This window comes from Chelonoidis abingdonii, chromosome 24 (assembly GCF_003597395.2).
Source record: "Chelonoidis abingdonii isolate Lonesome George chromosome 24, CheloAbing_2.0, whole genome shotgun sequence".
Classification (NCBI taxonomy): Eukaryota; Metazoa; Chordata; order Testudines; family Testudinidae; genus Chelonoidis; species Chelonoidis abingdonii.
The window spans coordinates 3,382,009-3,408,010 of NC_133792.1; the positions used below are offsets into that span (position 1 = coordinate 3,382,009).

The following is a 26,002-nucleotide window of genomic DNA, read 5'->3' on the forward strand; positions in this document are numbered from 1 at the left end:
CCAGCTCCTGGACTGATGGGGTTAAGTGGAGATTGCCATATACATGATACATCCAGAGGGGGAATGTGTCTGCTCCGTCCCAGCGTGTGAGGGCCCTGGCGGGTGTCTGGGGCAGAGCAGGGCTGGGCAGGGGGAATGACTGAACCTGGAGAAGGTGATGTGGAGGATGCTGCACAGCCTGGCACGCTCCATGTGGCCACCTCTCTGTCTGTGCCGTGTGAGGCTGTTCTCAGCTGTGCTGTGTTCTCTTGGGCAGGGATGGAGCTGGCGTGTGCATTGTCCCCTGAGTTGAAGGTTGCCATAGTCCCATCCTTGCCGCGGAAGAGGAGAGGGGCACATGTGAGCAGGCGGAGGAAGATCAGCCATTCCACAGTGAAACAAAAGGGTAGGTGGCTGTGGGAGGTCCCTGCCCAGCGCTGCAGAGGCTGCCCTGGGTGGGTGTGGCCAGGTGCTGTGTGGCTGGGGGGAAGGGGAGATGACTGAGCATGGAGCAGCATGAGCACAGCAGGGTGGTGCAGTGCCAGGGGAGCAAGCAGCAACTACCAGCTGACAATAGCGCCCATGCAGCCTGCGAAATCAGGCCTGGTGTCGCAGTACTAGGCAGCGGACTGGGCAGGCCTAACCCCGGCGTAGCCTCCTCTAGAAGGTGCTGTGAAAACATTCCCTCCCCCAGAGCTGGGGAGAAGCCGCCCTGGCTACTGTTGAGGCCAGCGGCTTTGCTGTCCTGTAGGACTCTGCTGGCCCCTAGAGGGACTAGGCACTCCCCAGCAGTGAGAACGCTTGTGCCAGGGCACCCCATGCCGGCTGCACAGAGATGGAGGAAATGAGCCTGTTTTGCCCAGGTTAGGCTGTCCGGGCCCAGTCCCAGTGGATTTGTAATGCCCAGTGGTACAGACATGACAAGGGGTGGGCTGCTCCTCTCCACGCCCATGGAGCAGTGACAGCCTGGCTGGGGCAAGCCCCCCCGCCCCCAGCAAGGCAGTGCCTCTCTTCCCCAGCTTGGGGCACCTCTTCTGGGGTTGGGGTGGGGAGCCCCTACTCCAGGCATGTTCTGCTGTTGCCAGCGAGGGTTGCCGAATGGGATGGTGTTCCTGAGAGATGGGCACAGAGCAGGCTGCCAGCTATCACCCTCTACCAAGCTGGGCTGGATCCGAGCCAGTGCCAGGGTCACACTGAGGAGCCTCTGAGCTGAGTTTCTGCCTGCCATGTGGGGTAAGCATGGTGGGAGCCCAGGACTGGACCAAGCATTAATCCATGTGATTAAAGGCTCTCAGATGTGCAGTGGATCAGTCTGACTCAGCTTTGTTGCTCTGGGACACCCTTTCCACGTCTCGTGCAGCAGCGTGTGACCAGTGGCAGATTAGCCACTGGGCCAGTGGGGCCCGTACCCAGATCCCCTGGCCAATTGGGGCCTCCTGGAAAAATGGGCACCCCCCAAACCCCAACCCCCCTCCCTGGAAGGAGCGCTGGTTGGGTGGGCAGACCGGGGCAAGCCCCTGTGTCCTGACTCCATTTCCCTGGCAGGAGTGCTGGGGGAGGGAGCGGATGGGGGGACGGACTGCAGGCGGAAGGGGTGGGGAAGGGCCCCCACTTACTCTGGCCAGGAGCCCCACAAAACCCTAATCTACCCCTGTGATGGTAGTACATGCAGAGAAATCTGCGGGGGAATGCCCCAGAAATCAGTGGGGCAGCTGTGGGGCTACCCCAGAGGGTAGAGATTGGCCCATGGCTGGCAGAGCAATTAGTGGTTCAGTCACCAACTCCCAAAGAGCGGCGGTGAAATGATTGGGCTCCTCGGGGGGAGCTCCATACCTGATTTACAAGCACTGGGAGTAATTACAGCTCTCTGACCAAATGGCAGAACAGAACTGGCGCTGCTAGGAGAGGGCTCTAGTGAACTGTTGTCATAAACAGATGGTAAAGGGTTAATGTCTCTTGTACTTGTAAAGGGTTAACAAGCTCAGTAAACCTGGCTAACACCTGACCAGAGGACCAATCAGGAAACAAGATACTTTCACATCTTGGTGGAAGGAAGTTTTTGCTTTGTACTGTTTGTTTGTCCGTTGTTCTCTCGGGGGTCTCAGAGGGACCAGACATGTATACAGGCTCTCCAATCTTTCTGAAAAAGTTCCTTCTATTCAATACTGTAAGTACTAGATAGAAGGCGGATTAGGCATTTATTTGTTTTCTTTATTGCAAATGTGTATTTTGCTGGAAGAATTTTACCTCTGTTTGCTGTAACTTGTATTTTATGCTAGGGGGAGGGAGTCCCTCTAGTCTATATAGCTGAAGACCCTGTAAATATTTTTCCATCTTGATTTTACAGAGATAATTTTTACTTTTTTCTTTCTTTATTTAAAAGCTTTTCTTTTAAGAATCTGATTGATTTTTTTATTCCTGTGTAAGACCCAAGGGGACTGGGTCTGAACTCACCAGGGAATTGGTGGGGGAAAGGAGAGAAGAGTGAGGGAAAGGTTAATTTCTCTCTGTGTTAGGATCCAAGGAGTTGGGATCAGTGTCTCTCTCTCAGGGAGAGTCTGGGAGGGGGAGAGAAGGGGGGGAAGATGAATTTCCTCTCTGTTTTAGATTCAAGGAGTTTGAATCACAGTGATCTCCCAGTGTAACCCAGGGAAGGGAAAATCTGGGAGGAAGGAAAGAGAGGGGAATGGTTTATTTCCCTTTATTTTAAGACCCCAGGGGTTTGGGTCTTGGGTTCCCCAGAGAAGGTTTTGGGGGACAGGGAGTGTACCCAAACACTATATTTTGGGTTGGTGGCAGCGTGATAAGATCTAAGCTAGGAATTAAGTTTAGAGGGGTACATGCAGGTCCCCACTTTTTGGACGCTAAAGTTCAAAGTGGAAAAGAAGATCCTGACAACTGTGTTCCTAGGCTTTGCAGGTGGGCAGCAGGGCAGGCGGCTCTGGGGGAGCTTAAACCAAATTTCCAACCTATGGGGATGTCACCATCTCGAAATTCAGCGCAGTGTCCTGGGCAGGGAGAGGCCGGAGCTGTGAGGTGCACCTGTCTGGAAGTGATGCATGGGAGATCAGGGTCAGGCCTCTGAGGGAAGTTGGTTTGATGGTGACATATCAACTTTCCAGAAGTGTCTTGAGGCCCTATTGTGCTAGGTTCCATTCCAAAGAGCTTCCTGCTGACTAGCCAGGACAGCCAGGGGCTGGGACAGGCACAGTGAGCAGAAGTGACTTGCCCAAGGGCACCCAGCCGACTGTGGCAGAGGCAGGGACAGAATCCAGTGCATTGACTGGTCCACTGGACCATGCTGCCTAGAGACCCAGGTGCCTCTTGTCACCTGACATTGTAGAAATCAAAAGGTTTGTCACCTAAAACTTGAGACAACAAATGTATTTGATTAAACCCAGTTATCAGCAAATCCCACCCTCATGTACAGCCATTGCAGAGCACCCTGGGAAGTGTCAGTATTTGCAGACAGGAATATAACAACTAACATTCCAAGCAGCGGCTTCCCATAAAGAGATGAAAACTTCCCTGCTTCTGCAACAAACCAGTATTCAGAGAGCGGTTGTTGTGACACTTTGGGCCCCTCTGGCCCCTCTTTTGTCTCTGAGGCCCCCACTTTGATGTCAACCCTTGTAAGGAGTGAAAGTAACTTAAAGGACTTACCAATACACTGGAGTACTGAGTGGAGGCATGGCCTCAGCTGGAAGAGGCGGGGCCTCAGCCAGAAGAGATAGGGCCTTTAAATCAAGATTTAAAGGCCCCGGGCTCCAGCGGTGGCTGGGAGCCCCAGGGCCTTTAAATCACCCTTGGAGCTACCAGCTGCAGAGTCAGCTGGGAGCCCTGGGGCTAAGAGGCCCACAGCTACCCAGGGGTTCCGGCAGCTGGGCTCGGGCGGTGCTTTAAAGGGCCTGGGGCTCCCTGCAACAACAGGAGCCCCGAGCCCTTTAAAGCACTGCCTGAGCCCGGCTGCTGGAGCCTCGGGATAGTGGCAGCAGGGCTCCGGAGGTAATTTAAAGGGCCGGGGCTCCAGCCGCTGCAGGGAGCCATGGGCCCTTTAAAGCGCCAGCCTAGGGAAGCCAGTCCGGTCCAGCACACCGTACCTGCCCGTACCAACTTACTTTCACCTCTGGTCCTTGTGCCTTTATCTCTCCTGGGGTGGGAATGCCATGATTCACCCACCACACTCAGAATGGGCTCTGGGCTACAGCAGTCTGTATAGCTACTGCACTTCCCCCACATCCAGCTGGATTCAGCTCCTGTGGCCTTCCTTGTGGGAGTCTGTAACCAGTGTGGAGCAGTGTGACCTGGCAGCCTTCTGACCCAGAGCAGGGCTTGCTTTGCAGTAGGAACAGAGCACTAGAGAAAATGGATTTTAAAACAACTGCCTCCAGCTGTGTGCCTTGCCTTGCCTAGAGTCCTGCCATCCCCCACGAGCAACCTAGGCAGGCCCAACTTCGTCAGATGGCCTCAGAGGGGCTCTGCGTCTCAGCCTGGTTCCCCCTCACTGCAGACAGGTCCCTTTTCATCCTGCCAGAGCTGTATTGTTCTTTCCATGTTCCCTGGTATCTTCCGTCCGGGTGCAAACCAGGTTTGTGGGTTGGCTGGAGAGGAGGCAACATCATGAAAACAAATAGTTCTGGAATTGCACCTTGAGAGCTTAGCGTTTGCTGAGAGGTGACTTATCTTGAGCCGTTCATTCCCTTCCCAACAGCCCCCTATTAAACTAAATCAGTCTATCCATACGGTAGCAGCCCAGTCACCAGCCCCACAGACAGCATTCCTCAGTTTGCCCGGAGCAGCTCCAGATCTGTCAGTTGCCAAAAAATCCTTAGGATTGTTTTGATGCTTAAATGCAGCGGGATTAGTGCGTACCCAGTAGAGGGAGCTCTCGAGGTTGTCTGTGCACCATGCTCCTCTGGGCTGGTGTTGGCTCACTGACCAAGCCGGCTGGGTGTGCTTGTCCCGCCCTGATCCTGGAGCCCATGGGATCCCAGCCCTCACTAAACAAGGGGCTGGTGAGAAAAGACTGTTCTAGCTCCTGCCCATCCATACCCCAGGGACAGACTGGATGCTGGGTAGGACGATGGGGGTGGGTGGGACAATGCTCCCAGGCAGAGAATGATGCCCCAGCCTGGGGCTGGTCCAGTCCCCTCGGTGCCAGCCCAGCTTCGCCAAAGGCTCCTTCACTCCAGCACAAAGGGAAGGGGCATCGGAGCTTGTTCCCCAGCAGCCAGGTAGCACCCCAGCCTGGCACAACTGCATGAAGATCAATGGTGCTTTTGCAGGCATAGTGTGACCTCAGAGCAGTGTCCCTTAGGCGGAGGCCAGCTCCTGGCAGAGCACGGGGGTTGCATGTGGGTGATGGCAAGATATCCACGCTGGGGTCACTGGGCAGCCAGGGAGCCAGAGCCGCCTCGCAGGTATTATTCCAGCAAATGGCATTTGCCTTGGGGCCCTGACTCCTTAATGCTCATAGCACATTAACCACAAACTGAGTGCCAGGGCTGAGGCCGCTGCCCCCCGAAATCGGCGCTGTCCCTCCCTCTGTGATGGGAGACGACCTGGCGCAGAGCCCACCCAGAGAGACTATATGGAGAAGACACCCCCACCCCCCGATGCCCCTGCCCTTCCTGTGCTGTCTTGTGCTCTGCTCTCGGGCCAGGGAGCCAGTGCTCCCCTAGGGGACATGCCTGAGTGCAGATTTTGGCATCCTTGGGCAGAAGCGCAGGGGCTCTCTGGCTGGGTCTGCTCCAGAGCAAGGGCTTGTCGCTCTGCATCCCACCACTCCCTTGTGATCTGTCTGTCTTCCCGGCTGTCTCTTGTCGGCTCCACTGAGAGTGTGAGCTGTCTGGGGCAGGGCTCACCTGGCTGGGTTTGTACACGGGACCCTCTTGGCAGGCACTGGCGGCAGCAACAACAGATGGGGTCAGTATCTAGGGATCCCTCTGAACAACACAAAATCGAACTGGCTTGAGCCCCCCCACCAATAATTGTGGGGAAAAATAAACGAAACATCCCTGGGCACCTCCAAGAGGCAAGACGTCCCTCTGGGGCTGTGTAGAACTAAAGAACACTCTGATTTCAAAGAAGACAACAAAGCAGTAATTTGGGAAAACGCTGCAACAGGGACTCGAAGGTACACAAATGCCCCCGCCAAACAGTGTCTTGGGCAGTGTTCTTTGCCCCAGTTTCCCTCCTTGCAGTGTGAAGTTCTGGTGGATGAATGTCTCTTTAATCTGCCAGTCCTCTATTCCCTCTGCTGCACCCCACTCATGGCTTCTCACCACAACACCAGCTCCACAGCAGGTGTCAAGCTTAGTAGATGTGTAAGTTCAGCTGTAGTGATCACTGGAAAAGACCCAGGCCTCTGGTCAGTGCTGTCTTTAAACCCTGGAGGGGAAAGGGTCAACTAGCTCCTGGGGTCCTTAAAACAGATCCACTCCCTTACCCGGATAAGAACAGCTATGCCCATCTGTTATGTCTTTCACTGGGATTTGTCATACTATCCCCTGCATAGCGAGTGAGGGTCAATTGAGGGTGACCCCCCAATCAGGCAGGCTAAGCACAGGTCTGCTGCCCTATAACAGCACTTCATTACTCCAGCATTCAACTTTTAGAAAAATTATTAAAGCTAATGTTAAAATGATCTAATACACAGGCTAAGGAAAGAGTTTCTCTACTTCTGGGTATAATGCTTAAACTGTCCAGTACAAAGTTTGGTTTCAAAGTCATAAAATACGTATAGTACATAGTCTGCAATATTCCAAATTGAGGTTAATAAATTTAACAATACAGTTAAAATATTAGCATCCAAATATTCTGGTGCATCACTTACAAAAAGTTATATTAAGAGTAGCTTATGGAAAGCAAATATAGCAATGAGTGTAGCTTGTCCCTCAGTAATTGAGAATTTAGGATAGGTTGTGCCTCAGTAAATACAATCTACCAGAGAAGTATTTCGGTTACTTTCCCGACTTAATTTCTAAATGGCACTCCAGCTCATCTCTCCTGGTATTGCCGATGTCTGTATGTTTAAATAGATATCCCTCACACCTGATGGTAATCTATACATAGTTGCGCATCAGGCCAAGCATAGTGCTGACCGATTCTGCTCCTGTATGCTTGCTTGTTAGCAGGATCCTGTGCCCAGGGCTCCGACAGTCATGCATGAGTTTGGACCTAGTAACCCTAGCTCAGTGTCAGCCAAAGGGGGGTATTTTCTCCAGTTTTGAGTCAGGTTGTTCATGGAAGGCCGAAGTCCTTTCTCAAAAGGAACTGTGATATCCACCATTGATGAACTTTCTTCATGTACTATTAGACTTCATAGGGTCAGAAGGGACCATATGATCATCTTAGTTGACCTCCTCACAAGCAGGCCACAGAACCCTACCCATCCACTTCTATAACAAAACCTACCGATGTCAAGTATTGAATCTTAAATTGTGGTTGAAGACCCAGATGCAGAGAATCCACCAGCAAGTACCATGCCCCACGCTGCAGAGGAGCGAAAACTCCAGGCCCTGCCAATCTGCCCTGGAGGAAAATTCCCTTCCACCCCAATATTGAGCATCAGCGTAAGCGTGGCATCGGGGCAAGACTCCAGCCAGGCACCCAGGAAAAATTCTCTGTAGTAACTCAGATCCCTCCATCTAAATCCATTCACAGCCCACAGGCATACTTACCTGCTGATAATCAAAGATCAATTGCCAAAATTAAACTATCCCATCATACCATCCCTTCCATAAACTTATCAAGCTTAGTCTTAAAGCCAGATTTGTCTTTTGCCCCCACTACTTCCCTTACCTCATTAGTAATGACAGTGTCTGGTCGCAGTTGGCTGTCCGGAGGGATGGCGAAGTTCATGGACACATTCCCCACAAGTGGCGGGATGGCTCTGACTAGGCGATCCTGAAAGGCATTGTGATGAGCTGCCAGGCTCTGGAATGGGGCTTGCAGATACACAGGACATGGGGTAGGGACTCACTGGCATAGCCGCACTTCCTGCATCACTTGTCCCAATTTCCGTGACAGACATCTCCGTTCAGCGGAACGAAGCTGAGATGGGCCCTGTGGATGAACCTCCAGTCTGCAAGTTGGGTGAAGCTGCCCCTGGAAGTGATTGCTGGCGTCCCACTTGGATGTCACCTCAAAGGCCTTGTCCTGGTCCAGCTTCCGTTTCAGGTTTCCCACGTACTGGCAGCGGAGGGCATCCTTCAGAGTTGTCTCCAGCATGGTTCTAGCTCTTAGAGTGATGATTGTGTGCTCTGTATTCTTCACCTGTGGCACCAGGACTCCCAGCTCCTGGCGTTCCTCGTACCACGTCCAATGGCAGCCAATACACTTCTCCAGTCATCGTGTAGCATTGCGAGTATGAGTTCAAAGCAAAGCCTCTCCCCCCTCTTCCAATTTCACTCTCCAGGGAGCTGCTCAGGTAGGTGGCGACATCTTGGTTGGAGGAGGTCCTGATGATTTGCTTCCTCATGACATCATGCATAGCACTCGCTGCGATGTTCCTCACCATGGCGTCCGGGCATGTCAGAAGGCGGAAGGCATAAGTGATCATGGCAATGTTGCACAGATCACCCATTTGAGGGACGTTGGTGCCGCCCTGCCTGTGCAAGATGTACACCAAGTTCATTGCTGGCCCTGTGGAGAAGAAACATCCACTTCTTCACTAGCTGCCTGATGGTGTTGTCCATCTTCTCCAGAGTTACCTTCACCATGGCAGATCCCCTCAGGACAAATGAAATACGGGGGATCAGGAAAGTGTTCAAGGCATTGATCTTCTGCCATGGTGGCAGTAGGGAGGAGTTGATCTTGGCCACATCCTATAGGATCTCTGAGATCGTATCCTAAGGTGTCCGCTGGACATGGAAACCGTGGGCATGCCCAGATGTTGGTATGCTTGCCTGTCCTCAAGGCAGATCATGGGTTCACCCTGGATTTGGAATGGTGTCACCTGGATCAAGTCCCTTCTACTGTCATCGATATGCAGGGATGTGCATTTCCTAGCACTGAAGCGGAGTCCCATCCAGTTAGCAGCCTGGTTGGTGACATTGACCATTTGTTGGAGACTCTCAGGGTTGCCTGTGATGAGGACCAGATCGTCTGTGTTGGCCAGGATATTCATTCGGTTGCTTTACAGGTCCAAACAGTCTAGACCACTGGAGATTGCTCAAATGAGTGGTTCCATGGCTAGGTTGAAAATTATGGGGCTGAGGGGACTGCCTTGCTTCACCCTGCTATGGAGCGAACAGCATATTGGTCAGCAGTGCGGAATCCATTCCTGCAGCCCGAAGAGGCAGGGCGCACAGTCTGTGATCCCAGCCGAGAGACAGCTGGTATAAAATTTGTACAAGGTGGAACAGACAGCTGGTTCTCCAGTTGCTGGAGTCATCTCTTTTGCCTTTCTTTACCCAAAATAGCCAAAATTGATCACTTTGGCACCGAGGCGGCACACATGGATTTCTGCCAGGGTTTATATTTTTATTTCTTGGGAGGTTTTTTGCAGGGAATGGGTTCTGCTTACTATCAAAACCTTTAAATTGTGCCCCCTCTCCATCAACAGTTACTTGTCGCCTCTGCTTTGGCAAGCAGATCCGTTCACTGATCATCTAGGCAGAATTGATGTGTCTGTGCAAATAGAAGGCTCCTGAGGTCTTTTCTCCAGTTCATCACTAGATGGCAGGGAAGAACCTGTTCAGACGCTGTTTACGCACAGGACCTAACACAGTGGATGCATGATGGGAGCCCCCCAAATGTAGGACAAATCTCATCTGACAACCTGCCCCCAAGTCCTGGCTGGTGGTGCAGCAGGGCTCAGGCAGGCTACCTACATTCTGTGGCCAGTGTCCCCTCGCCAGTCCTGGAAGTGGCAAGCTGCTGGCACATCTCTGCCCCTGGATGGGGGGAGGTGGCTCCACGTGCTGCCCCCACCCCTGGCAGCGCACAGAGACCTGCTGCCCCCCTCCCACCAAGGGGTGTGCAGAGCTGTGCCTGCAGCAGGTCTAAGGCAGCTCCCTGCCCACACTGCTTCCCTCGTTCCCCATCACATTGCTCCCAGAAGTGGCCGCCATGTCCCTGTGGCCCCTGGGGGTGGTGGTCTCCGCACATTGCCCCTGCCCCGAGCACTGACTCCACAGCTCCCATTGGCCGGGAACTGCGGCCAATGGGAGCTGTGGGTGCGGCACCTGCAGGCAGTGGTGTGCAGAGACCCTCTGCCCCCCACCTAGGAGCCGCTGCCAGAGGGGTCTGTTTGCCAGTCGCTTTGGGAGCCATGCCACCTGACCCCTCCCACCCAACTTCCTGCCCCAGCCTAGAGTCTGCACTCAAACTCCCTCCCAGAGCCTGACCCCCGCACCCCCTTCCACACCCCAACCCCCTGCCCCAATCAAGGTACCTCACTTTGTTTCCGTGTACTTTCTATTACTTATAATATAGGAGGAGGATGAAGAAAAAAAGAATGAAAAGGGGGTGGGTGGGAGATGAGAGAATGTTTTTTCTTGGCTGGGTCCCAGGGCCCCCCCACCCCAAAATAAAGCTGCACACAGGGCCCCACTAACTCTTAATCCACCACGGCCTCCCAGAATGTCTGGGGTCAGCAAATACACACTCTGGTACCACAAAACAATGAGGAGTCTGGTGGTACCTTAAAGACTAAGAGATTTGTTTGGGCATAAGTTTTTGTGGGTAAAAAATCCACTTCTTCAGATGCATGGAGATGCATAAATCTGTTAGTCTTTAAGGTGCCACTGGACTCCTTGTTGTTTTTGTGGATACAGACTAACATGGCTACCCCTCTGATACTTGGCACCCTGGTGCCCTTTGTCGGCAGTGCTGCCCGACTTGCAAGCAGGATGTCTGTGTGTGAACCCAGGAAATCAGAATGTGTGTGTGTGTCAGGGTTCCTTCCCCACTCTGAACTCTGGGGTACAGGTGTGGGGACTCACATGAAAGACTCCCTAAGCTTATTTCTACCAGCGTAGGTTAAAACTTCTCCAATACCGTCCTTGTCCTTGGACGGTATTGCTGCCACCACCAAGTGATTTAGACAAAAATTCAGGAAAGGGACCACTTGGAGTTCCCATTTCCCCAAAATATCCCCCCAAGCCCCTTCACCCCTTTCCTGGGGAGGCTTGAGAATAATATACCAACCAATTGCCTTTAATAAAAGTACAGACCAGACCCTTTATTTTTAGGACACTAAAATCAATCAGGTTCTTAAAAGAAGAACTTTATTATAAAAAAAAAGTTAAAGAAGCACCTCTGTAAAATTAGGATGGAAGGTAATTTTACAGGGCGAATAAAAGATTTAGAACACAGAGAATTTTCTTCTGGGCTCAACTTCAAAGTTACAAAAACAGGAATAAACCTCTCTCTTAGCATAGGGAAAATTCACAAGCTAAAACAAAAGATAATCTAACACAATTCCTTGCTTTTACTTACAATTTCTGTAATTTTAGATGTATCATTTCAAGGTATCTTTTCAAGAGATGTGTTACCTGCTTGGTCTCTCTCTCTCTCTCCAAGGAAACAAAAAAAAAAAGAGCACAAACGCCCCCTCCCCCACCCCCATTTGAAAGTATCATCTTTTCCCATTGGTCCTTCTGGTCAGGTGCCAACTAGGTTAATTGAACTGATTAACCCCTTACAGGTAAAATGATTCTGTACCTCTGTCTGTACCTCTGGCCAGGAGGGATTTTATGTTACTGCATACATAAAGCTTGTTACCCTTCCCTTTATATTTATGACAGTGTGTATGAGAGTGTCAGTGTATATGTATATATCAGGGGTAGGCAACCTATGGCACGGGTGCTGAAGGCGGCACGCAAGCTGATTTTCAGTAGCACTCACACTGCCCAGGTCCTGGCCACAGGTCCAGGGGGCTCTGCATTTTAATTTAATTTTAAATGAAACTTCTTAAACATTTTGAAAACCTTATTTACTTTTCATACAACAATAGTTTAGTTATCTATTATAGACATAGAGAGAGACCTTCTAAAAACTTTAAAATGTATGACTGGCACACGAACCTTAAATTAGAGTGAATAAATGAAGACTTGGCACAGCACTTCTGAAAGGTTGCCAACCCCTAGTATATATCAAAAGGTCAGTGTAAATATCTGTGTGTATCAGAGTGTCTGTGTGTGTAGATCAGAGCATCGGTGTATGTGTCTATCAGTGTCAATATGTATATCAGAGTGTGTGTGTGTCAGTGTCAGTGTATGTGTAAAAAGTGACAAAGAGTCTTGTGGCAGTTGAGGTGTGAAAACCAAGGGGGGAGAAACTGCTTTTGTAGTTGGTTAGCCATTCACAGTCTTTGTTTAATCCTGAGCTGATGGTGTTAAATTTACAAATGAACTGAAGCTCAGCAGTTTCTCTTTGGAGTCTGGTCCTGAAGTTTTTTTGCTGCATGATGGCTCCCTCAACTGCTAGAAGAGGGCCTCATCCTCACTGATTGACCTAACCTCATTATCTCTAGCCTGCTTTTTTCTTGTATATATGTGTATATATATATATATATACACACCTGCCTCTGGAAATTTCCACTACATGTATCCGACGAAGTGGGTATTCTCCAATACGTCTGTTAGTTTATAAGGTGCCACAGGACTCTTTGCTGCTTTTACAGATGCAGACTAACACGGCTACCCCTCTGATATGGTGTATGTGTATATATCAAAGGGTCAATGTGTAAATCTGTGAGTGTATTAGAGTATCTCTGTGTGTAGATCAGAGCGTCAGTGTATGTTCAGAGTGTCATGTGTATATATATCAGTGTCAGTGCATATATCAGAATGTGTGTGTGTATGAGAATTTGTGTCTGTATATTAGTGTGTCAGTGTGTGTGTCTATCAGAGTGTCTGTGTGTATGTATATCAGTGGGTCAATGTGTGTATCAGTGTGTGTGTGTATGTGTCAGAATGTATGTGGATATGAGAGTCTGTGTATGTGTATATTAGAGGGTCAGTTTGTGTGTGTATGTCAGTGTATGTGTAACCCTTCTGCCCCTCTGAGTTGGCAGCAACAAGGGCCGGGTTCAGTATCCAGGGGTTCCATTTTAATAACACCATGCATAAGCAGCTTGAGCCCCCACCCAGTGACCTGGGACATTACATACTACACCCTCCTGGGCGCCTCTAGAGGCAATACTTTCCCTCTCGCAAGCACGGAGTCTGAGTGTAGCAAAATCTTTTTAATAAAGGAAGGAAACAATGCAGCATCCCATTGGAGAAACACCACAAACAGGATTATAACACAAACCATAAACAAAACCCACCTCCAAGTACATTTGGCAATGTCCTTTTCCCCTTAGGGTCTTAAATCCAGTTACCCCAAAGTCCAATGACCCAAAAGTCACATGGGCCAGGGCCAACTGCTCTGCCTCTCCATGGAGTTCTGCTGCAGCCTTCACCACACCCCCTCCACCACACCTCCAGCTGTCCATGCAAACCACTTCACTCCACTCCACGTTCCATGGGCTGCTCCAACACACTGCAAAATGCTCTGCTCTGCTCTGCCAGCTGCTTAGCAATAGATCTTCAGGTTCCCCCACAGGTTAACACAGCACTCAGTGATTTCAGCTCTTAGGATGGGAGCCCTGGTGCTGGTACACTATTGACCCAACATGAATTCAGCTCAGCAGTCTCTAAATGGATGCCTAATAGAATAAAAATTAACTCTACTTTTTAACATTAGAGAGAGGAGATGTTCCCAGCCCTCAAAAGGGACACCCACACCCAATTCATGGGGTTTTGGAACCCATGTCCCATGTTTAGCAAGTACCACCCAACTGAGGTTGTCATTTCTGTCACAAAGCAGTCCCACAGCTCCCCATTCACACAATCAGGGTGACAAACTTTTTTTCCCTCCTGCCCCAATAACAAAGAAATTGGGGATCCCAGAGCTGTTAAAATAACCATCCCAGGCTGCTGTGGGCTTATGCTAAGTGGGGGATGCCAAAGCAAATCTTTCCACACTCTGAAATTCTTGAAATTCTTTGCACACTCCCTACAATTCACCACCAGCTGTCAGGGTAGCGCTCATGCTGACTCTGCTTACATATGTATCAGTCTCTCTGTCTATTAGGGGGTCAGTGTGTGTATCTGTGTATCAGTGTCTGTGTCTGTATATCAATATGCGAGTGTGTGTATGAGAATTTGTGTATGTGAGTGTGTGTATCAGTGTGTGTGGGTGTCAGTGTGTGTGGATGTGTATCAGAGTTTGTGTATGAAAGTGTCAGTTTCTGTGTGTGTATATCACTGTGTGTGTGTGCATTTATCAGAGGGTCAGTGTGTGTATCAGAGTTTGTGTGAGAGTGTCAGTGTGTGTGTATGTATATCAGAGTGTCAGTGTTTATCAGTGTCTCTGTGTATCAGTGTGTGTGTATCAGTGTGTCTGTGTGTATATCAGTGTCAGTGTATATTTGTGTGTGTTTGTGTATGTCAATGTGTGTCTGTATCAGTGTCTGTGTATCAGAGTCAGTGTGTGTGTGTATTAGTGTGTGTATATCACTGCCATTTTGTATGTATATCAGCGTGTCACTGTGTGTGTATCAGAATAGCTATGTGTGTGTATCAGTGTGTGTATCAGTGTTTCTGTATCAGTGTATATCGATGTGTGTTTGTGTATGAGTGTCAGTGTGTGTCTCTGTGTGTATCAGTGTGTGTGTGTGTGTGTGTGTGTGTGTCAGTGTCTGTGTATCAGTATCAATTTCTATATGTGTGTTTGTGTATCTCTGTGTGTATCAGTGTCTGCATGTGTCACCAATGTCAGTATGTGTGTGCGTCAGTGTCTCTGTGTGTGTATCAGAGTGTGTGTGTATATATGTATCGGTGTATCTGTGGGTGCATGTGTGTGTCTGTGTATGTGTGTGTGTATCAGTGTCTCTCTGTGTTTATGAGTGTGTCTCTGTGTGTCAGTGTCTCTCTGTATGTATCAGTGTGTATGTGTGTCGGTTTCTCTCTACACATATCAGAGTGTCTATGTGTGTTTCAGTGTCTGTGTGTTGAGAGTGTGTATGTGTGTCAGTGTCTCTGTGTGTGTATCAGAGTCTACGTGTGTCAGTTTCTCTCTGTGCGTATCAGTGTCTGCGTGCGTGTGTGTGTCTGTGTGTGTGTGGCCAGGGCCTTGTTTGTTCAGGCAGGTGCAGCTCCCCATTCACAGCGGCCTGGCCAATGGGCTGCCAGAGCCCTTTGTGCTGTTCAAACGCGGGCGGGCAGTTGGAAGCTGGGCTCTGTGCAGGCCACGCGCTGCTGTGTTAACTGGCTGCTGAGGCTCCTGCCAAGCGTCCCCAGCTCTCGCACCACAGGCCAGCTGGGCCCGGCGGCCATGGAGCCCGACGACGTCCGCAGAGTCTTGCTCTGTGTCGGCCAGGCCGACCTGCTGGACTCTTCCTTCTATCTCACGACCTTCGGTGAGTGCCGAGGCCGGGGCGGGCTGGGCCTGTGGGGCTCAGTCCTGGGGGTCAGTCGGTCTGGGCCCAGGCTGGGGGCAGCTCCCTGGGCCGTGCCACGGGGCTGCCACTGTGCGGGGGCACAGACAGGTGGCTGGCCTGCAGACTCAGTCCTGGGGCAGCTCCCCAGAGGGCAGATTTAACCCTCTCACCCATACTCTGCTGGCCATGCCAAGGAGCCGGCGCGGGTGAACTCCGGGCCTCCGCTGGTACCTGCACCTCAGCAATCAGCCCTGAGCACGAAGGGGCCGGGGCTCCTCTGAGGCTGGTTTTACTCTGGTATCGCTGGACAGATTCAGACGGGGTCAGCAAGCGCAGAGTGAACCCCCAGCTGCGTGATGTTATCGTTGCATCGTCACAAGCTGTCACACTCTGAGTGCAGAGGTTTGCAGGGGTCTATTGTGCAAACATCTGGCTTGTGGTAGGGGCTCCTGCAGTGGGATCCGTCACACACCATTGAGCATAAGAATCCCAGGGGTGGAGGAGGAAGTTGGGAAAGTCACAGTAACAGCAGCTTTGCTCGCTGCTCACCTGCTTTGTCAGATTAGCTGGGTTTGGATCAAGCAGTTTTTTGGGGAGGCTGGAACATCCCATCACTGGTGGCTGCACATCCCTGGTGTTTGGAGAAGGCCCAGCACTGCTACAGCTCCTGAGTGGAGATTAGGAAATGTGCCCCTCCGGCACTGATTTATACCTGGGTTCCCTCCTCTCTTCAGCAGTATGTGATGCTTTGTCACTCTGATGCCCTGTACTCGTGTCTTAGAAGTGCTGCGATTTCATGCTTGGGGGCAGAGGTTTGTATGTAGGTGGGAGACACTTGTGCACTGCATCTCTAACGACCCTAGTGTGATTGGTGGCTATGGGGCTGTAATAGGAATGGGGCATGCTGGTCTCTCGCATACAGTGTGATGGGGAGTTTGGGACTTTACAGGTTAGGTTCAGCTGTGCAGTGCTAAGGGTCACTCTGGCAAGGTGCAGTGCGTGGTCACAGAGGAGCTGAAAGTGCTGGAGAAAGTGGTTTGAGGGGCTGGTTTTCCTTCAGCGGCTGCTACAGGCAGAGATCCGCTTGGCTGGCGACTTTTGTTGTGCATTTCCACGTCAGGTGGCTGGTCCCTTTTATGCACCTTCGCTCTGGAGTCCCTGGGTTTCTACTACTGGGGTGTTCAGATCAATGGCCTTCCTGGAAGGAGTTTTACCCTTGCAGCCTAATCTCCATTCTCAGCTCTAGTGTAACCCAGGAGCAGATTGTGGGGGCATGTCAGGCAGAGTCTGAAGGTCTTTCCAGGGACCAGAGGAGGCTTTTCAGTACTGTCCACTGCATGGGCCAGGGAAGCGTTGGCTGAGGGGAGAGGCTAGACAAACTCCTATCATGCAGATGCCATGTTGGGCTGGGATCTAAGCTTCATATAGCAGCTCTGCAGCGCACGATGTGCAGCCGCGTCCTGTGTCTGGATCAGGGGCACGAGGCTGTTGGTTCAAGTGCCCCTGCAAGCTGCAGTCCTGTGCCCAGTGCTGCCCTGCAGTCCCAGGTGAGCTGTTTGGGGCCCACTTGGCTAGGGGTTCTTCTGCCCTTCCTAACCGGTGCTCCCGCTGCATGGTGGGGTGAAAACTAAAGATCCTATGGAAAAGAATTTCAGGGCACTGCTCTGATTTCCCCTGAGTTACCTAATCCCTGAGCCACATGCATACCCAGTCAGTGCACTGCCAGAGGGCTGCTTTGTAAAGGAACACAGGGCCCTCCACTTCCAGGTCACTGGGCCTCAGGGCGCCTGGCTGGCAGTGGTTTGTAGCTTTTGACAGCAGGGTGCTGTGTGATGTCATCTGCCCAGTGCCTTGCATCCACCAGAATTAAATACACAAATGCATGTTGTCTGTGTCCCTCTGCCTCCAGCCACCGCCTCACCTGGGCCTTGGGTCAGCCACTCCTCACCCATGCCATGGTTCCAGCCCAACCCTGGCATAGCTGGTGACTTTGGGCAAAGCCCACTGAATTCCCAGGAATAACTTCCAGTGACTTCCCAGGCCTCTGTGGCTAGTGCGGGCGGGGAGTGAAGGAAAGGGCTGGGCGCGCTCTGCATGCTGGTGTTGGAGTGCTTGGCGTCGCCCATTCTCCTAGCAGTGGCAAGTGACTATTGAACAGGCCCAGGGAGAGAGCAGAGCCCTGTGGGTCTGCATAGGGGAGGGGCCAGGGCACCGGTGGCACAGGAGCAGCTTCCTCTCACCACCCTCTGGGCACAGCCCTTGAAGACGGTTTCCTGCATTGCCTGGGCCATGCTATCGCTCCCGGGCAGAACAGCAGCGGCCTGCAATCGACTGGGAATTTTAGCTTTCAGTGTGGACCGGGATGGAGGAGATCACCTGTCAATCACATTGTACGCAGGCCCCAAAGACTCGTGTTCTGCCAGTCCAAAGCCGCTGCCGAGTGGATGGCTGGAGCTGTACTAAGCACGCGGCGCGCTGTGTCGGCACTGGCATTTGCAAGGCAGCAAAGGTCTAAATGTGAGAGCTGCTGAACACACGCGTCTCCTGTGAGGAGAGTGCTTAGCATCTCTGGAGATCAGGCCCCAGGTGACTTCACAAAGCAGCAGGTGGTCACTGCCACTCCCTGGATCCTAATCAGATCAGTAAGTGAGGAGTGCGTGCATGTGCGTGGGTGTGGTTTTTAAAGCTCCATGCACCACAGCAAGAGAGAGCCATGGCCCTGGGATGTCCAGGGTGGCTGTGCAGCAGGGCCATCATGGCTCCAGGTCCCTGGGTTCAGCTGCCCACACTGGGGCCACCTGGCTGCTCCCGAACAGGCCAGGAAATGCTCAGAGCCAAGCAGCAGAAGGAACTGAGCAAAACGTTCCCACCCCCCAGCCCCGGAACCAGGGAGAGCGAGTGACACTCCCACGCTGGGTCCCTCAGCTTTGCTGGGCCCTGGCCTTGGAATGGAGAGTGCCTGGCAGCCTCGTGATTCTCTGTGGAGGGGAAAATGTCCTGTGATGTTCCCTGCAGCTCCTCCCCTGGGTTCAGTGCCTGTGTGAATGCATCTGCGCGTCTGTGTTTGTGACAAACCTGACGCTGATTCCTGGTTTCCATGGGGGCTAGTGGACTATTCTGTGTTGATGGAGGTTGTTTTCCACGTTCCTTCATGCTGCTAGCACACAACGTTGGCATTTACTGGTGCAGTTTCCTTTTCTCTTCAAAGCTGCAAGGTCTTACTTACAGTTCTGTTTTACTTCTCTCCAAGGCCTGCTGCCATAAATCAGCTGAGAACAAAAGCGACAAGGTATAAAAGGCTGCTGGAAGCAGGCAGGGAATCGCACCCCTTACCTGACAAGGGTGTCCCTTCCTGGGGCCTCTGCTTCCATAACTTCACAGCCACTTTCCTTCCCCATACCAATCCTGAGCCAGGCACAGTCAGGGAGGGCTGTGCTCTGCCTGTGTGCCCAGAATTGCCCCAGTTGAGACCCAAGCATGAGCCAGCCCCCCAAAATCAGGATTGGCTTAAAAACATAAGACTAAAAATAGTAAGTTTGGGCTCTTTTTCGTTGGCCTTCTGGGTTTGGAGCCTTTAGGTTGCACCTGCATCACCCGACTTGGCTTTCCTCAGCCTGGAGGCCAGAAATGTCCCCTTTTGAAATGAGAGCTGAAATTCTCACTTAATCATTGGACTCCAGGAGCTGGGACTTGAAGGACAGAGACCTGTGAGTGGGTATTGCGAGCACTGTGGTGCCAGTCAGAATTCTTACCTCATTCAGTACAGGGCAACTCCTTCTCCCCTAGTAGAGCATAGCCCAAGTGGTGTAATGAGAGCACTAGAGTAGAAGAAAGATGGAATGTTGGTAGGAGATCCCTGCTACCGGGATCCAGCATGAGACAGCAACGGACATACACCCAACTCATTGCTCTTATGTACAGGTGGGAATACCCACACTGCCCAGGGCTCCTTGGATGGCTCGCAGGAGTGGCAGGAGAGCTCTCAGCCCTTAACTGACCATCACGGGGGGCAGGATCCTTCACCAACGGACCTCTCCTCCCAAGGGGTTTAGTTAAACAGGAGGTACAAACATGAACAAAGCCCAGGGTTTAATGCATCAGAGTAGGGATCATTGCCCTTGGTAGTGAGCTGGCTCTCTCACATCCCGGATCGCTGAGGTAAAACTCCCCCTGCCCTGTCTCCACTAGGAGTTTACAAGGAGATCGTTATCTCGTGCTCACTTGTCTTGTAAAATTCCACCTTTATCCCTAGTGGAGACACAGCCTTGGTGGGCCTCACTTACTGCTTCTCGGGTGCCCAGAGAGACTTTCCACTGCCACAAGACCCGCATTTCTCAAATGCAGCCCTCAGCCTACCCTCTTTGTCTGGGGAAACTCAGAAAGCCAGCAGCTCCTTGGGTCCGGATGTTGAAGTTAATAAGAGTTTTTGCTGGTTGTTCTACATAGGGCGAGGCTGGCGTGGGGCTGCCTTTCCTGCCAGCCATGGGAGGAGGCCAGCACTCTGTTTGTCTGAGAAAATCTGAATGCCTCAGCTGAACCCATATTGCCATGTGGCTGCAGTTTGTTTATTTAACTCTCCCCTTCTCAGCCTCCTGTCCCAGCCGCAGTGCATCCTTACACATCTGTGGTTAAGCTTCATTGTCTTGTGTTCTTTGTATTACCGGAGTGCTTAGGAGCCTAGTCAGGACCAGGACCCCCGTGTGCTCAGTGCTGTACAAACACACTACACTAATGCCAGCTCTTTGCAGGTAGCTAGAGAGAGGCAGGGGCAAGTCTGTTTCCAGTTGGCTTTCTGAGCCAGCACCGTCATCCGTTTCCTACAGGAAGATGGGGTTTTTCATACTGGACCAGTCTTCTAGTCTAGGACCCTCTCTCTTGGCACCAGTGGCCAATCCCTAGTGGTTCAGAGATGGTCAGAACACCCCATAAAGTTCTGTGGTTTCACTAGGTGGTTTTTTTTCCTCCTCCCATCTTTTTGTAAGCATTTGTACAGCACCTAGCACCTAGGGGCCCTAATTCATGGCCTGCTGGCACTACTGCTGTGCACAGTAAATACTAAACCAATCCTATGCCTCAGTGCTAATGACCCTGATCAGTGTCCAGTCCGAACACGCCTTCAGATTGAGTTATGCTGTCATAAAACAGCCTCACATCACTTAATTATTTTAACCCCAGCTGCAGCCTTCTGCCCTGCTTCTGCTGTTCTCGCTCTGCTTAATCTCAGCCCGCTGTGTTTAGGGAGCACCACATGCTGCCTCCCAGAGCCAGGGCTCCCCCGCCACTCCTGGCGCAGATTCGATCCATGCTCTTCCTCTCCCCGCTCCTCAAATAACCCTGGCACAAAAGCTCTCTGTCCCCTCGTGCTCCTGTTCATTAGCAGGCTGACTCCGGGTCATGCTTGGCTGGATCTCATCCTTTTGCTTTCCCAGGGTCACCATTGTCAGATGTTAAATGGCGAGATAATGAGAGCATTCCCACGGCTTCAGAAATGGGAAGATGGCAAAAGGGTTAAAGTCCTGGCTCCAAATGCTGGGTTTGTTCTGGGAGCATGTTAAACACCGAGGCCCAAATTCACCACTGGTGGAAATTGATACAGACTTCAGTGGAGCTGCACTGACTTACACCAGCTGAGGGTGAAATGACCCCCCCCCCCCCCCCGGCCGCCTTGTTATTAGCACAGAGCTGTGAGCCGTTTGCTGTCTGCTGCTAAGGTGATGTGCCAGGACTTAGAGCCCAGCTGTGCCCCAGCTCCGCCAGCTGGAAATCTAGACTTCCTCATATTGCTGAGGATCTCCAGCAATACCTCATGGGAATGTAACTAGCCGGACTCTGCTTCCCCCACATGGCCCGCCCCCAGCGATGCAAACAGACACACTAGCTTAACTAACTGGCTGGGGAAGGGTTCCCTGGCACATGGGAATCTGTGTGGCATGGAGCCAGGGCAGAAGATCTTTCTTGAGTCTCAGGGCTTAGGAGTAGCAGCCGTCACTCCCAGACATTGTCTCGCTAATGTTACCTAGTCATTGCATTGCGCAGCCCAAGCACTGCGCACAGGGCGGGGAGTTTAGTTATCCCCGTTTTCGGGAGTGGGACATCACGGCCCACAGAGGAGAAGGGACTTGCACCAGCAGCTCAGTAGCAGAGCCAGAATTAGCAGCCAGGCTCCTAGCCCGGCAGCCCCGCACTCACTGTCATGGGGATCTTCCTTTGCTTCCTCCAGGTGCACTATAGGTCACTGTCCCAGTGAGGGGCTTTCTGCTGCCCGCGCGTGGGACGTCACAGCCCTTAGCAAAGCAGGAAATGCCAAGTGAAGGTGTTGCTTCCCCACAGTGCCAGCATCGCACCAGAGCGTTGCCCCCCTGAGAGGCCAGCAGCCCGGCCCCTGCCAGGAGGGTCTCTGCAGCATGGGGACTAGTTACCTGAACTCCTGGTAGAGAATCCCCTCTTCTGCTGTCCATCCCAGGGGTTATGCCTGAGCAGCTCAGTGTCAGCTCTGCCAACCAGCAGCAATTCCCTTTGGGTCAGGGCACCGCAGAGGGGGTGCTGATGCCTCTGGGATAGGCACAGAGACAGTGGCTGTGTGAGGAAAGGGTAAGGTGCTGGGCTCTTCGCCATTCCCCGTTGGGCTGGGGGAGATAGGTGCCCCGGCCATGGCAGGTCCAGGCTGAGGCTGGATTCGGGGCACCCCTTCCCTGGGGCTGAGTTGGGGCTGGGGGAGGGGTGCCTCTCCTCCGGCAATGGCAGATCCCGGCCAGGGGGTTCCCTGAGTGCCTGCACGGTACTAAATAGGCTGCTGAGTGGCCGTGTGGAAACGTAGCTCCTGCTCCACTGAGCTTCCAGGCTGCTGATTGCCAGTGCAGTGCTCCATCCACTAGGACACACTTCCTCCCTGCCTTAACACGTTGCTAATGTCCCTGCTTCCAGGAGCATACACTGTGTGTGGAATTATGCTCAGCACTTCCCCAGTGTTCCTCTGTCAGACCACCCTCCCTGAGGCTAACTGCCCCTTACAGCCTGCTAGTGGGGGCGGGTTGGTGTTAGCCCAGGTTTGTGGACAGGAAAGCTTTGGCAGAGGGACTGAGGGACCTTCCAAGGCCACCCAGAGGGAGGATGGAGAGCTGGGGGTTGAGTTGTTGTATTAATTTTGTTGGACTATATGGGCCAAAGGTGTTAACATAACCTGATCACTGTCCAGCGTTAAACAAGGTCCAGGATTCAGTATACAGAGCCCTCAGCCTGCTCAGTACCAAGGAAAAACAGCTAAAGTGTTTGAAATGTGAAGTAATGAATAAGGCTTTCATTTGAACTACATCCCTTGTTCCTTTTGCTTTCCGCTGGAGAGAGTTTTCAGAAGGAACCCCCCACCCCACCCTTGTTTGACAGGCTACACTGCAAAGAAAATCTCACAGTACCGAGTCTCAGAGCCCAAGTCATGCTATGGGGCTAAAACCAGCAGTGTAGATGTTTCTGCTCTGACTGGAGCCCTGGCTCTGAAATGTGATGAGGGGGGAGGTGTGACATTACTCAGGGTACAATCTGGACAGCTGCGTCCCCTCAGTTCTCCAACCTGGCGTGCCTTTTACACTGCTTTGCTGGGAGAACAACCACTCCTGTTCTGCCCACACACAGCCTCCAGCACGTAAATCCCACCCCCCCAGCCATACTGTATGCCACAGAACACATATTATATAGTAGAATTTTATAATTTTACATACAATGTGGCCACACAGATTTTTACCAGGACAGTAATGTTCAGCAAATTATCAGTTTTCAGATGATACCTCACAAGGCATATTTTCTACAAAATTTATCATAGTGTTGTAAAAAGGGTGAACTCAAGAGTACATATTGTCTCAGGAAGGTCTCAGAACCTGGCTCCAGTCTGAGTGGGAACATCTACGCTGTTGTTTTTAGCCCTGCAGCCTGAGCCCCGTGCACCCAAGTCAGCTGACCCAGGGTCTGAGACTTGGTGCCATGGGTTTCTCTCTGCAGTGTAGATGTACCCTTAGATGGTATTGAAGATGGTAATAGCTGCCCTTTTGGGGAGAAGAGAAGAAGTTTGTTGAGACAGGCTGGAGCTGGTGTTGTTAAAGTCTAATTCTGTTTCATCCCAGGGTTGTCTGGGGTTTGGCTAGACCCGGGCGAGGTGGTGATGTCATCTGGGTCCCTCTCTGTGTCCGCTCAGGTCAGGATCAGGATGACGACGGCCCCCGGGGTCCCAGGAGCCAGTAGGGGTGGCAGCCATGATGGTGAAGCTTGCTCAGTAGCCAGTTTTTCTCCTCAAATCTCTTTCCTTGAGGACCCCAAAAGGGAGTGGGGGGGTGGACTAGTCCATCTTCCCATTATTTTGTCCACCAACTAGGCCGAGTTTCTGACATACCAGTTTTGGTTCATTGATACTTGCTCCCACACTGTTGCTGTTTACCAGGCATGATCTTAACACAGCCCTTGAGTTTTATCACAGGCCTTTTTGTTTGGGCTAAGCCAGTCTTTCTGTCTCCCTCTTGTTCCTTTTCCTGTCACGATTTGTTGGGACAGGTCATTGTGACACTTTAGTTACTGTCACTTACGTTGAACAGCTGAATTCCCATTAGGGCATGTCTGTAGGCCCAGTGATCATGCCAGGATTCAGGAGTCTCCCAGGCCCCATCTCTGTGGCCACATATCACTCAGCCCTGGGAGGCGTGTTAAAGTGAGACAGATCCTTTCCAGGAGCCAGGTTTTCCCAGCCCTTCCCCACTGCCACAGGCTCCTCTACATGGGCAGCATCTTGCCGAGCAGCAGCTCCTGAAATGCCGTTAGAGCAGGGAAGGGAGCCAGGGTGTTTAGTGGCTGGAGTGAAGCTGGCAGAAGGGCAGAGCCATGGGTACTGGGGGGTCCCTCTGCACCCAGCTGGGCTGGCTTGTGGGGCATAGTCAGCAGGGAATCTCCCTGGATGAGTTCCGCACCAGTTGCTCATCTACTTTTTCTCCTGTTGTTTGCCCAGGTCAGCTGAAGCTGTCCATCGACATGCAGGGCAGGCTCCTTGTGTTGCACAGTAAGTATCACCAAGAGGGGCCAGGATACGGTCCATGTTACCAGGAGGGCAGGGGCAGCTCACGATAAGGGCACTTTGCCTAGCACCTGTTGTAGCATGTTAGCCCCAGAGAGGCTGGCTCAGCAGTGGGGCTTGAACGTGGGGTAGCTGGTGTGGAAAGAGCAGGCTCTGCTAGCAGTGGCTGCTGCAAGCTCACCAGCCATGCTAGAGGGGAACAGAGCACCACCCCACATGCATGTGCTCACATGTGCAAAGGGTGACCTGTGTAGCCTCACCTGCGAGGATCTGCAGTGACTCTGGTGCCGGTCCTGCTGCCCTGACTTAACCCAGGCAGAGGGAGAGCAGGGCTTGGCTCTGCCTTCCAGGACCCAGCTCCAGCCAGATCTCTTAACAAACTCAGGCAGGCTGCTCGCTGGCAGGAGCCTCACTCCTCCTGTGGTGTCCTTGAGTGAGTCAACAGGGATGCTGCCACAAGGTGCACCCAGCGTAGCCCCTGCTCTAGGCGGCCCAGCCTGTCCGGCCCACTCTGCGTCACATCGGGGGCAGGGCTGTGCTTTGCACGCCAGGCTTCACCGAGCACTTTAGCAGGCACAGGACAAATCTCCAATAACAGTGACTCTGAGTGACCCTCAACTGGCTCCTGAGCGCAGCATGGGAATCCCTCCCATCACTCCCTCCAGGCCCCATTGCTGGGGTTGATTTCCCACGATACCCAGCAATCTGGCTCGGCAGCATAGGGGCCTGCAATGTCCAGAGCGTGATAATGGAGCCCAGGGGTCAGCCTGAGCTCACTCGTGATTGGCTGAAGTACCCAAGGCAGCTGGACACCTGGACTTTCAATGGGGGCGGAGGTGCCTCACCTGTGTGGGCACTTTGGAAAATCCCAGTGGGTGACTACCTGCATGGTTAGATGCCTAAAAACCTTAGTAAACAGGGTCCCATCAAATTAAATGCACAGCGACGTCCCCAGCGACTGAGAGCTGGTGGGTTGGAGCTTCTGCAGTGATGTGAGCTCACCTAGCTTGTATGGCCAGTACTTCTGGTGGAGACATGTTCCGACACAGACAGCGGTGTCTAAAGCCTCACACTACCCAGGGAAGCAACTGCTCCCAGAAGCCCGGGGATGAGCGCAGGTTGCTGTAGAACCTTAAAGGTGACCTGGAGCTTGTGTCATTGATGCTTCGTCATGTGGCATAAAGGACAGAAAGATTTGTCACAAATGGCCGTTGCTGGTGTCACTGGAGGTCTCAGATATGTGTACTGGGAGCTTTGGTGAGTGCACTGCCCTGTTACCCTTGTGGGGAGCTTGGTTTCTGGGGGGGACAAGGCTCGAGTGTCTCATCTAACCCCCAATGCTTTGTGTACCACAGCAAGTGACAGGCTCTCTGTGGCTCATAAACGGCCAAAAGGTCACGTATTGACCTAATTTATCTCCTTTAGCCTGCTGCATTTCCTGATCTTGTGTGGTCTTGTGTGGCGATGCATTTAACTTTTACATTTAACTTCTGAAGAACAGAGGAGAAAAGGCACAGGGGTCAGGAAAAGGAACA

General features: G+C 52.1%; 1 protein-coding gene across 1 annotated transcript in view; it reads left to right on the top strand.

Annotated features, from left to right (window-relative positions):
* The first annotated feature begins 258 nt into the window (after positions 1-258).
* The window catches only part of RGS3 (regulator of G protein signaling 3), a 235,466-nt gene continuing 209,722 nt past the window's right edge, over positions 259-26,002 (top strand). Inside the window, exons 1-2 of the mRNA XM_075060499.1 lie at positions 259-385; positions 24,402-24,452. Coding sequence (XP_074916600.1) covers positions 259-385; positions 24,402-24,452 — 178 coding nt within the window. The remainder of the gene's footprint in view (positions 386-24,401; positions 24,453-26,002) is intronic.